Source organism: Eublepharis macularius, chromosome 7 (assembly GCF_028583425.1).
Source record: "Eublepharis macularius isolate TG4126 chromosome 7, MPM_Emac_v1.0, whole genome shotgun sequence".
Classification (NCBI taxonomy): Eukaryota; Metazoa; Chordata; class Lepidosauria; order Squamata; family Eublepharidae; genus Eublepharis; species Eublepharis macularius.
The window spans coordinates 114,396,024-114,408,156 of NC_072796.1; the positions used below are offsets into that span (position 1 = coordinate 114,396,024).

The following is a 12,133-nucleotide window of genomic DNA, read 5'->3' on the forward strand; positions in this document are numbered from 1 at the left end:
ATAACTTCAGTATTTAGTTGGGTCACACATCTCCAACAAGGGAAAAACAGGAATGGATGTTTGTGAGCCAAATGCTTTCTTCTGCTAACTTCAAGAAGGAAGGAAGAAGAAATGTCCAGACAGGCGTCTATTGAGAGTAGAAAGCATTATGGTACATAAAATATCAAAATCATCTGTGCATAACCCCCCTATCTTTATTGAGACAGAAGAAGTTACTAAGCTTAAACTGAATTTCACTGCTATGTAGGGCACATTGAGAATTGGTTGTAATTTGAAATTTGTAAATGAAACTGTACATAAACCACACTAGGAAAAATGATGAGAAACCTTTTGATACAGTATACATCATGTAGGAACTTTTATCCACACCACCCATTTGCATTAGTGAGTACACTTTGTAGAGGTTTTTGAAACAAAACAAAGGGAAGATAATCTAATTGAAAATGCTGCCAAATGAATGGGTTTTTAAAAATTTAAATACACAAAAGATTAGCACAGAAGGTAAAATACTGACATAAGTTCATTTAGCAAAATGAGCATTGAGGATATCATTTATGATATCCTTTGTTCTCAAAAATTGGGACTTCAGGGGAGATGTGGGGAAAAGGTCGCTATAGTTTGTTAGTGCTAATTGCTTTTTAGATAGGCTGCTTCTTTTTTATAGGTCAGGATTGTTCTTTGTTTTTGTGTTTATGCATTGCCAGCTTAAAACCACTGTTTTATATCTGCCAAGCAGCTTTTCTCTGAATTTTAAGAAGAGGTACTTGAATACGTGCTGGTTTGGCTCACATTCTGCTCACAGGTCATGGGCATGGAACTGATTTTTTGATTGGCTATTCTGTTGCCCATGAAGGGCCGACCTTATTCATCAGGCTGTTCATCCTGACATGTGACAGCAGGGTACATGTAACAACAGAGTGCAATTGGCAGCACTTCATGCGTGTATGCCACCACCCAGTGGGAGTTCTGTTCTTCCCCTGCCCTTAACAGACCCATCATTGCCACTCGCCTTCTGCAGCTGGCCATGCAGACAAACAGCGGTGGCTCAGTGAGTCTAAACATTTCATTTCTGACTCTGAAGGTGCTTACTATTTGGTGTTTGTTTCAGTCATCATTTCACACGTGCGCCCTCACAGCCCCATGGAGTTGCAGCACACACATCCCTTGGGCATTCAACCACCTGGCCCAAACTTGGCTTCACAGCCTCAGAGATGTTCAGCAGCTACTCAGTGCCAGCTGTGGTCTGAACCCTGGGATTGACTGTGGAATGTTGTCCTCCCAGGGAACCTGGAGAACCTGGGAGATCTCCCAGAATTACAACAGAGATCAGTTCCAGTAGAGAAAATGGCTGTTTTGGAGGGTAGACTTTACAGCATTATACCCCACTAAATCTCTCCCTTACTTAAACCCCACCCTCTCTGGCCCCCCAAATCCCCAGGAATTTCTCAACCCAGAATTGGCAGCAAGTGTATTTGCCTAGTGAATCTGCTTTACATTGGGGTCCTGGTATCTATAATTTTAAGTAGCTTATGTGAGTTTCATCAGTTTAAGCAACAACAACAACAAAAGTGTGTTTATATACCGCTCTTCTAGACACATAATTTTTTTTCTAACTGCCTTCCAATAACTCAATCAAATACTGAATAGATATTTTAAAGGACTCTGTACCTTTGCCTCTTGTTTGTATCAAGATCATGTCACGCTAAAATCTGGAAGTTAGGAATCCTTGTTTCTCAAAAATCAGTCTCCTCCTTGGTCAACATTTATACCTCATGTCATGTAGGTTATCACGTATTCATAGATTTAGCAACGCATACAGACATCCTCCCCATCCCAGCCCCCTGTATACAGCCCTGTTCCTTATGTCTACAGACCTGCTTGCTTAGCTGCCTCTTATTTGAGTAGTGACATATTTAAAGCCTTTTTCCATATAGTATTTCTACCATGAGATGACTTCAATCAACCTCATACAAGAGATCAGTATTGTGAAATGATTAATCAAGTTAGTAGTTACCAATTCAATATGTTCCTAGGAGCACACTAAGCTCATTTATATCAGGATCAACTCAGATTTCCACTACGAAACATACTATTTAAAAAAGCAATGTGCACATTTATTTATTCTTATTTGTTTATTAAAATATTTATACCCCATCTTTCCTCTTGGTTCAAGGTGGATACTCCAGTTGGACCATTACACTGAAAACACTGCTTTCCATAGGAATGTATTTATATAGACTAAATTATTTCCTTTAGAAAACCGAAAAAAGTGGCACATTTTCAAAATAGTGAAGTGCAGCATAGTGACTGTTGACATATTGATAACAATGATAAGAGAAATCAATACAAAAATTTTTGCTAGCACCAATCCTTAGTGTAACAGCATATGCTGACCATTCAAGAGGTCCCTGGTTTGGTTACTGACTAGGAATTCTTAGAAGAAAGGTTAAGAAAAGCCATACACACATATCCACAACAGTACAGTGCTATGTAGCCAATTCTAGTGGACGACACAAGAACATTCAGACTTTATTCTGGCAAATGTTTCCCTCGTTTAGGCTGTGGAAGACCTTTTATCTTGCCCAGTCACTTTCATGCAATCCAGACATGCTTTCCCCATGTTCGTTTTATTGTTTTCCAGATCTGGCTATAGTTTCTCCTACACTCCTCTTCATGGCTGTACTGTGGTGAATTTCAACCAGGCACTGAGGTGTAGGGGCCTGCCTCATTGTCCTTGCTGGTAGTGAAGTAGCAGGCAAGGTTATAGGGGTGTTAGCTCTGGAAGGATGGTATAATGGAGAAACCATAGATCCCCCTTGGCCTATTGTGTGTCCCATCATTGAAGACACTTGAGATAAAATACAAGAAAGCAAGGGTCCCCATCTGCTTACCATCATACAGTCACAGCTTCTATTCAGTACCAGTTGTGAAGTGAGTTATGACAATATCATATAGAAATGAGGTTGCCTTGCTTGGCTCTGTGACTTTGAAATTCCAGCGGCTGTAGGTCTTATTTGTGATCTGCATAGCCTTGGGCAGACAACATCATATCCATATGTAGCTACTAGCTTGTGATAGGAATGATGCACAGTGAGTAGGAGTTACAACAGACAGTATTTGCAACCAGTTCCTTTATAGGATTTGATGAATGAGTAATTGAAGTGGATAAAAAATATTTCAAAAAATAGATTTAATAGAACCATAATCCAAGGTCTGAATGGTGACGAAGCAGGATTTTCATCTCTTGGTGCTGAGAGGGCTGTATAAAAAGTTGCCTGTAAGAGAGCAAACTTGATGAAAGACTTGGTATAGGCTTGCGACCACCTGTAACTGTTAGAGAAGCTTTCTGTTAGAGAACTATATTATAAAAACCATTTTAAATCAGTGCCTCTACAAATCTGATCAGGGTATTTTCAAGTCCAGTTGCTGAGAAAAAAAATCACTGCTCTTCCTTCTGCTGCTTACAGTCCCCCAGATGCCAAGAGTAGTTGCTTAAAATACATTGAATGGATATTTTCAGCATCAGCTTTTTGATGTTTTGGGTCATTTTTAATAATACAGATTCCCAGTTCTTTTTGAGAAACTGAAAAAGAGTGCTTTTCTATGTCATGTGCCTCAGCTTTACAAAGGTATTTGTTTTACTGGGCATTTACAATTGTGAGTAGCCTGGGGAGGTGGGGGGGGGGGGAGTTGTATCTGATACAGCATCGTTGGCAGGGGGAAGGGAAGGAGGGTATGTAAGCAGGCTGCCGTGCAACCCAAGCCTGCCAGCTCAGGGAATGGCAGAGAAACCTGTGCAAACACTAACATGGGTGCAAGCGCAGTATGGCTGCGGTAAGCAAGTGTTCAGCAGTCCTTGGATTGCCACATGTAAGTCCATACATGTGTCAAACACGTGTTTTTCGTATCGTGTGTTTCGGCTCTAAGTCAAGCTCCTCCTCTCCCAGTGACTGTGCACTCACCTGACATTCAGTCTAGAAGTTAACTGTCAGGAGAGAAAATATTGGGTGGTCAGAACAACAGTCACTCGCCCAATGGAAACAGTAATAGAGGGATTCAGTCTCCAGTACCTCTGGTGCCCTGACTCTGGTCCTGCAAAGGAGAATGAGGCGGAAGTGTTTGGCCAGCTACATTTATAAACTGAGTGTTTGTGCCTAATAAATGTTCCTAACTAAGCTTGACTAGGCCTCAGTATTTCAAATGACACATTTACCTGCTTACCATTTGTAGAAGAATCTATTATTGGCTGAGTAAGGGAAAGCTATTTAGTCATTATTTTCCCATACTGTGGTGTGGGGAGAGCTTATTGTGGACCTGGCTGTCTGAACGCTCTGCACATTTCTCTCTTTTGGGGGGTTACCAATAGTAGAGGCAAAGTTCCTAGTGGCTGTTTGTGGCTGAAGAGTTGCATCACACTGCCAGTAAGCTGTCTGAGAGGACAGTATCCACCTGCCCGTCCTTTTTTGTTATCAGTATGTTTGTGTGATGTGCTGCCGAATGCCATGTGACCAAAGTTCCCCTCAAATCCCATTTCCATGTAGTTCTAGATACGGGACTTCCATGTGTCCCAGTACAAGAACTTCTGTCATATGAGCTTTTTTGTACTTTTGGTATTGAGCTGTGATTGGCTGTTTGGTTAGCCAGGATTCCAATCTTCCAGGAGGATGTGGGTCATTCCTCTTGACTCCAAGAGGTAATATATTAATTGCAACAACTATTTTCTGTAGATCAATCTGTGGCAGTGTGGAGGGTGTGACCAGCTCCCACAGCAGAAGACTCCATGCAGAATTGATACTTTACCAAATGTGCCTCCCCCCCCCCCCATGTGGACGTAGTTACCATAGACCTGCATCAGAGCCTGTTTCAGCACACCAGTGTAATTTGAAGTTAACGTCAGCATAGGGTGGAATTGACGTATCTGGTCCTTGGCCAGCAAGCAAGAAAGACAGGATTGTATCATCAGAGTACAATGCGAATGAGTAGTGCTTTACTGATGCCCAGGCCCTAGGTGGAAAGCATAGGTGTAAATTATCTGTAATTTGAAAGCAGAAAATGCTAGGGAAGCCCCTTGTTCCTGCCCCAGATGTTGTAGCAGCAAATCCAAAGTGTGGAAATTCCAGTAGGAAAGCAAACTATGAAACACTTGGAAGGTAGGTATGCTATAGTGACAACTCTTTCAGGTTAGTAAATATGAGCAAATATTGCAAGAAGTATGTCAGGTTGGGGAGTTCTTGTTTACAAGGACAAGGGAATGAATAATTTAACCATAACTGAAGGGCTAAAGATTTTTTTTTACTTGGATAATTTCTCATTTTGACTGAGCAGCAGTTTTTGGGGTTTGGTTTTGAGCTCTTCGCAAGGGTTGGCCTTGCCTGATGGGAAACAAACGTTCCAGAACTCAAGTTTGTCGGCAGCTCCCTCTTTTCTTCTTCTGAAAATGTGGGGATGAAGAAGCCTGTGAATTGCCCGGGAGGACTCACCGCCTTTGGCCGTACCTCCGCTCTTGTAATTTTGGAAACGGCGGGATGGCGGCATAGAAAGGAGGCTTGGAAAGCCAGCCGTTCCAGGGGAGAAGCCGAGCACAGGGAGAGCGGATTCCCCGAGCGGGGGTCGGGCTGGCTGCTGTGCTGATTGGCCGCGCTGGAAGAGGCGGTGGCAGCCCTCAACCCCCAGGCTCGCCCCTGCCGCTGGGAGTCCGGGCGGCTTAGTTAGACGCCCGCGGGAGGCTCCTCAGCTGCCGCCGGCCTCGAAGGGAAGGAGGGAAAGTGCGGCTGAGTTAAAGCGCAGAGCAGCCGCGAGGCACCGTCCGTTTGCTCTCTAAGGCCCCGGGAAGGAGCGGCCGCCGCCAAGACGCCTCGCTGCCTGTACTACGTCCACAGTGGCAGGACCAAGTCCGGCGACAGGATGGGGCGGCAGGGCGCGGGCGGAGGGCGTAGCATGCAGCGCTCGCAGAGCCGGAGCAGCCTGTCCGCTTCTTTCGAGGCGCTGGCCGTCTACTTCCCGTGCATGAATTCCTTGGGCGAAGAGGTGAAGAAAGCCCGCGGAGGTGAGGCGCGGCTTGGCGGAGAGTCGAAGGCAAGGGTCGGAGGTCGCTTCCAGGAAGGAGGGGTGCGATTCCTGGGGAGGGCAGGGGCACCCACGGGCCGGCTGGTGCCTGTTCCCCGCGGAACCCGAACGCGCGTAGCTGCCTGCATTTTCTGTCTTCCCCCTGCTAACATTGGCTTGCTGTAATGAATGGAAATTGTTGCATGTGTCGTCGTCCCCCCCCCCCCCAAGTTGTACTACTAAACTGGCCGACTGCAAAGGAGTCTTAAGGTGCCGTGATTAATTTTTCGTAGAATACTTTATGTTCCTAATGTTTCTATAACTAAACATCCTAAAATTTATTATTGCAAAACTGATTTTTCAAAGTACTGGATGAATTTTAATGACATATTGCATGATTAAGCAAAGTTATTGACTTCCCTGAGAAAGAATGCAGTTAAAGTTTTGGAAATCCTCTGTTTTAAAAGAACCGTGCCCAGCTGTCATTGAAGGCATAACTCTGAAATAAGATCATTGGCTAGTCTATTTGCATGTGTACAGGCGATTTACAAACTGCTGTTACTAGAAATCTCGCAGGTGTTATAACAAAAGTCTGTGTTGAGATGAAAAGCCATGTTCAAGAAGTGTACTAATGTGGCTATAGAATGAGCTATGGGTTTTGGATATAATCTTGTCTCTGCCAGTGACTATCTAGATTGTCTTAGGCAAGCCACTGTATCTCATCCTCAGCCCTCTACTATCGAATAATAATACTGTAAGAACTAAGGATCTAGTACTAAGTATTACAAGATGTGAAGTACTCTGAAAATGTTATGTAAATACTAAGAATTGTTATTGCTAAATAACAGTAAAGCGCTACTGTTTATATAAGCTTGGATCCTGTGGCTGCTTTCTTGCTAAGTGAGGAAGCAAGGCTCCTTCCCCAGATAGAGCAAAAGTTTCTCAAACTGCCAAAGGGAACTAAGGATGTAAGTCCAGTGTTCTTTTGAATGTTTAGAGCATTTTGTATTGTGTGCACAAAAACTCTGTGTGGTTGGACAGTATTATTTATCCTGGTATTTTGGATAGGAAAAGGAAGCTGAGAGAATATTTTCTTGCCTAAAGCCATCCAAGGTGAGTTTTGAAGTGTCGATTTGCCAGCACACGGTATTAACACTTACCCTACATTGTCTCTGTATCCCCAAGATCTGTTGTGATCTTGGGGTAGACAGATAATGAATCAAGACCCCCACAGAACAAGTTGTTAACTCTTTCTGTTCATGTCAGCCCTTGGGTTCATTGTTCTGGCATGTAAAGTTATCAAAGATTGAAATGATACCAGTAGTCAGTATTTTACATTGTGAATCTTGTGAGCAGGTGTTTGTTAATGCAGGATTTTGATAAATATTTATTCGCTGCTCTTTGCCTTCACCTGGATGGCCCAGACTAGTCAGATCCTGCAAGTTAAATGGGGTTGGCCCTGGTTAGTACAAGGAAATCCAGGGTTGCTACACAGAGGGAGTCAATGGCAAACCACCTTTGTATGTCTCATGCCTTGAAAATCCTACAGTATTGCCGTAAGTTGTCTGAGACCTGACAGCACTTTACATACACTGCTTTTCTCCTCCCTGGGGATCAATCTGATTTCAGGCCTTGTTATAGGACTGAAACAGCTTTAATTGTCCTGGGCTAGGAGATGGACAGAGGGAGTGCGACCCTTGGACCTCTCAGTGGCTTTTGATACCATCAATCATAGTATCTTTTTAGAATGTTTTTCGTGGTCCTACCTTAAAGTTAGATTTCAGAGTGTAGTGCTGGGGAACTGCTGCTCCACTCCTTAGCCTCTGACCTGCAGGTCCCACAAGGATCTTGTCCCCCATGCTTTTCAGCATCTACGTAAAGTGTAGAGATTTGGGCTGAGTTGTCAGTTGGGCTGAGCCAGTTTGGTGTAGTGGTTAAGAATGGTGGGACTCTAATAAGGAGAATGACTTCTAATGGCCTATGGCTGAATACAGTAAACCTTTCTACTTCTAATAAGGAGAATGGGGTTTGATTCCCCACTCCTCCACTTGAAGCCAGCTGGGTGACCTTGGGTCAGTCACAGCTCTACTAGAGCTCTTTCAGCCCCATTCACTTCACAGGGTGATTGTTGTGGGGATAATAATAACATACTTTGTAAACTGCTTTGAGTGGGTGTTAAGTTGTCCTGAAGGGCGGTATGTAAATCGGATGTTGTTGTTGTTGTTATCAATATGCATATGACAGTCAACTCCATCTCATGCTTCTACCAGATCCCAGGGAGGCTATGGAAATGATGAACAGGTGTCCAAAGGTGGTTTTGGGATGGATGATAGCTAAAAAACTGAAACTTAAGCGCAAGAAAAGGGGAGTGCTGCTGTCAGGGAGAAGATTTCCCCTAGCGTGACGATTGCCCCAGTGGCCTCAGAGTAGGCACAGCCCCTTTAACAGCGGACGGCAGCCTTACAGTTCAACCATAGCCTGATTGGGGTTTCCTGGTCTCCAAGGTCTCCCACACTCCCGTCACCTGTGCTCCTCCTGAGGTCAGTGCAGGGTGTCTTATTCAGCGGGTAGGCTGTAGCGTCGTGCAGGACTAGGAGTCCTGGGTAGCCTGATTGGGCTCTGCACGAAGCAGCCCCGCTCCCTCTTACTGGCTTTCTGAAACTGGACTTCCGTCCCTTCTGCCTTGTCTCCAAGCCCTGCTGTTTGCAGCTCTTTTGGATCTTCACCTCAGCTTCCTTGCTCCTTCTCGTCTCCCTCTCTTGCTCCCACCTCCACCACTCCGCTGTCCAACACCCCATCTTTTCAACATTGTGTCTTGCACTGAGGGGTGTCAGACACCCCTCGCCTTAAGGTGCTCGTGCTCCCCACCACCGGTGCATGTCATCGTAATAGGAAGTCTGCATTAGAGTGTTGAGTCCCTGCTTGATGCAGGATCATGAAGGCTGTAATGCCAGCATCCACCGCTGGACTCACTAGTTGTGCTGCCCTTTGTCTTTCATCCACTGCAGTGCAGCATGGTTGGTGACCAGGGTAAACAGGTTGCACAGTAGGTAATATCGCAGAGATGTCATGGACCACTTCACCACCAGTGTCTCTTTCTCCAGCGTGGAGTAGGCCTTTTCTCAGAGGAGCAGCTTCCTGCTGAGAAAAAGTACAGGATGTTCTCGCCCATCATGTATTTGAGCTAGCACCACCCCCAGTCCTGTCCCTGATGCATCTGTGTAGACAGTGAAGGGCTGCTCGAAATCTGGCCCTCGCAGCACCAGGGGATTGGTAAGGATCTTCACAATTTGATCTAGGGCCTGTTAGCGTTCGGACCCCCAGAGTATGGGCTCAGGGATTCCTTTCTTCAACAGATCCGATAAGGGGCCTGCCCAAGTGGCAAAATGTGGGACAAAGCGGCTGTGGTATCCAGCTAGCCCCAGCAATTGCCGGACTTGTTGCTTTGATGTGGGTTGCAGTAACTGTTGGAGGGCCCTCACCTTGCTGTGCACAGGCCGTATTTCGCCCCTTCTGACCAGATGTCTCAAGTATTGTAAGGTCTGTCGGGCCAGGTGGCATTTCTGGGCATTCAAGTGGAGGCCCACCTGCCTTATGACCATGAACACTGCCTCTAGGTGTCATAAGTGCTCCTGCCACGTCATGCTATAGACCACCACATCTTCTGTGTAGGCGGCCGCAAACCCCTGGCATGAGCTCAGCAGCTGGTCCACTAGCCGCTGAAATGTGGACCAACTGCAAAGCGGGTCAAGTCCACGAGGGACACACTGGGCGCTGCTCCTTGAGCTCCGGGAGTTAACATTGCTTTTGTTTTCCTTGGGTAGTGCCTGCCAGCAGCTGGGATCCCAGATGAGCCCCCCAGTTTTGTGACAATTGCCCCAGTGGCCTCAGAGTAGATGCAGCCCCTATAACAGTGGGCGGCAGCCTTACAGTTCATCCCTGGCCTGATTGGGGTTTCCTGGCCTCTAAGGTCTCCCACACTCCTGTCACCTGTGCTCCTCCTGAGCTCAATGCAGGGTGTCTTATCCAGTGGGTGGGCTGTAGCGTCATTCAGGATGAGGAATCCTGGGTAGACAGGAATCGAAATATGAATCAAATTTTGCGACGAATCGGGCCGATTCATGTTTCACGAAACATGTTATGGGGGACCACAGTTTTCATGAAATTCATGATTTTTTTTGGCCCACTTTGTTTGATTCGTGATGCCAGACAGGCTGGCGCCGATCCATTGATTCCCTCGGCAACATAGGCCTGGAATGTCTGCAGATATTTTGTTGCCCTTGGAAACCCCAATCTTAGCCCACATAACCTTGATAGGCGGCTCTCCTTGCCAACTGGAGAGCTTCCATTCTGCCCTATATAGCTAGGAGCAGGAGGGTTTGGAAGCAGGAGGGTTAGTCCCCTAGGCAGCTGAGGGGATGGGCCTTCTGTAGCCATGGGAACACCAATCTCATCCCTCAAAACCTTGTTAGGCAGGTCTGTCTGTCAACCACAGACCACCTGTTCTGCTTTATGTGAGCGTTTGTAATATAAGGCACCTCTCTTGTGCTTTTAGTTCCAGTAGACATAGAGAGGGGGAGGATCTGTTGCTGGGATTTGAAGTGAGAGAGAGTGGAGTTGGGAGCTTTTGGCTGGATTTGCTGCTGCTTCAAAAGAGACTGAAAAGCCTCTTTCTTAATTTTCTCACTTGTCCTTGCTGGGAAGGTCTTTGGATGAGGGTGCCTTTTTTCCCTTCACCCCGCCCCACCCCACCCTAGTCTCAGGCCTTTGCCTGGCTCTGGGGTCTAGCTTGACTGAGGCCTCTCTTATTTTTTCCTTGCTTGTCTTTGTTTCTTCTTAATTCTTTCTCTGCTCTTTTGAGGGCTCACACTCTTGTTGTTTCCTTTGGTTTTATTTTGTGCACCTCTCCCACCTGGGCAGGTGTCTGTGTGGTGGTTTTGGGGCCCTCCCCCCAAGCCCAGTCTCAGGGCCACTGCCTGGCTCTGGGGCCCAACTTTGTGGGTTCCAGTCAACGTTTTGCAATCTTGGCTAAACTGGGAGGGTGGGTGGAAGAGAGGCTGCTGAAGTCTTGCTGCGAATTTGGCATCTTTGGATATGAAGGGGGTCGTTGAAGTGCCCCGGGTTCTGACAGATCACAAAACTAACAAATCGTATCATGAAACGGGACCATTTCGTGGAAGTTTGTGTTTCGTGATTCGTGGAATGTGACATTTGTGTTCATCTCTAGTCCTGGGTAGCCTAACTGGGCTCTGCATGGAGCAGCCCCACTTTCCTCTTACTGGCTGTCTGAAAGAGAGCCCCCTAAAGGAGCTTTGTAGTTTAAGGGTGCTGTTGGGCCCAGCCTCCTGTTGGATAAACAGGTGACAGTGGTGGACAGGATTTCCTTCTACTAGCTTCAGCTGATGAACCAGCTGTGGATGGAAACATCCTGCCACTGCGGTGCATGCGTTATTGACATCTAGATTAGATCACTGCAGTGCACTCTGTGTGGGGCTGGCCTTGAAGAATGTTCAGAAGCTAAAATTGGTACAGAGAGCTCTAGCCAGTATGCTGATCATACAGAGCATATCACTGCAGTCTTGGTCCATTCACACTGGCTCCCAGTTTGCTTCAGGGCCCAATTCAATGTGCTAATATCAATCTTTGAAGTCCTATACAACTTGGGGCCAGAGCACATTCTCCCATATGAGCCTACCCATCCACTTTGGTCATCTTTGGAGGCCCTCCGTCATGTGCCCTCACCATCTGAGGCTAGATGGGTGGCAACTCAAATAAGGGCCTTCTTGGTCATGATGCCAAAACTTTTGAGATTTATCTGGCTGCTTCTATCATTGTCTTCCACAAGTGACTGAAGACTGTTTTGTTTGGAATACCTCCAGTAACTGTTTTGTCTGTCCTTCCTTATTGTGTGTATGTTTTTGTTTTCAGATATTTTTGTTGAATCGTATATGTATGTATATATATCCTGTTTGGGTGGAAAGGCAGCACAGGAATGTTTTTAATAAATAAAATAAAGCTGGTTACCAAAAATACAGAAATATAATCAGGCAAACAACCAGTAACAAAAAGAAAATTGAGTACAATTCCA

At 45.8% G+C, this 12,133-nt stretch overlaps 1 protein-coding gene across 44 annotated transcripts in view; it reads left to right on the forward strand.

Annotated features, from left to right (window-relative positions):
* The window catches only part of RIMS2 (regulating synaptic membrane exocytosis 2), a 624,467-nt gene that overhangs the window by 595,451 nt on the left and 16,883 nt on the right, over positions 1 to 12,133 (forward strand). Inside the window, exons 1-2 of one of the 44 annotated variants that reach the window (XM_054984444.1) lie at positions 5,938 to 6,027; positions 8,977 to 8,989. The exons of 39 other annotated variants lie outside the window; for them this stretch is intronic. In XM_054984444.1, the coding sequence (XP_054840419.1) occupies positions 5,938 to 6,027; positions 8,977 to 8,989 (103 nt within the window). Of the gene's footprint in view, positions 1 to 5,904; positions 6,047 to 8,976; positions 8,990 to 10,418; positions 10,423 to 12,133 lie in introns of those variants that run through there. 4 more of the 44 variants (XM_054984445.1, XM_054984442.1, XM_054984443.1 and 1 more) reach the window with 4 other exon arrangements.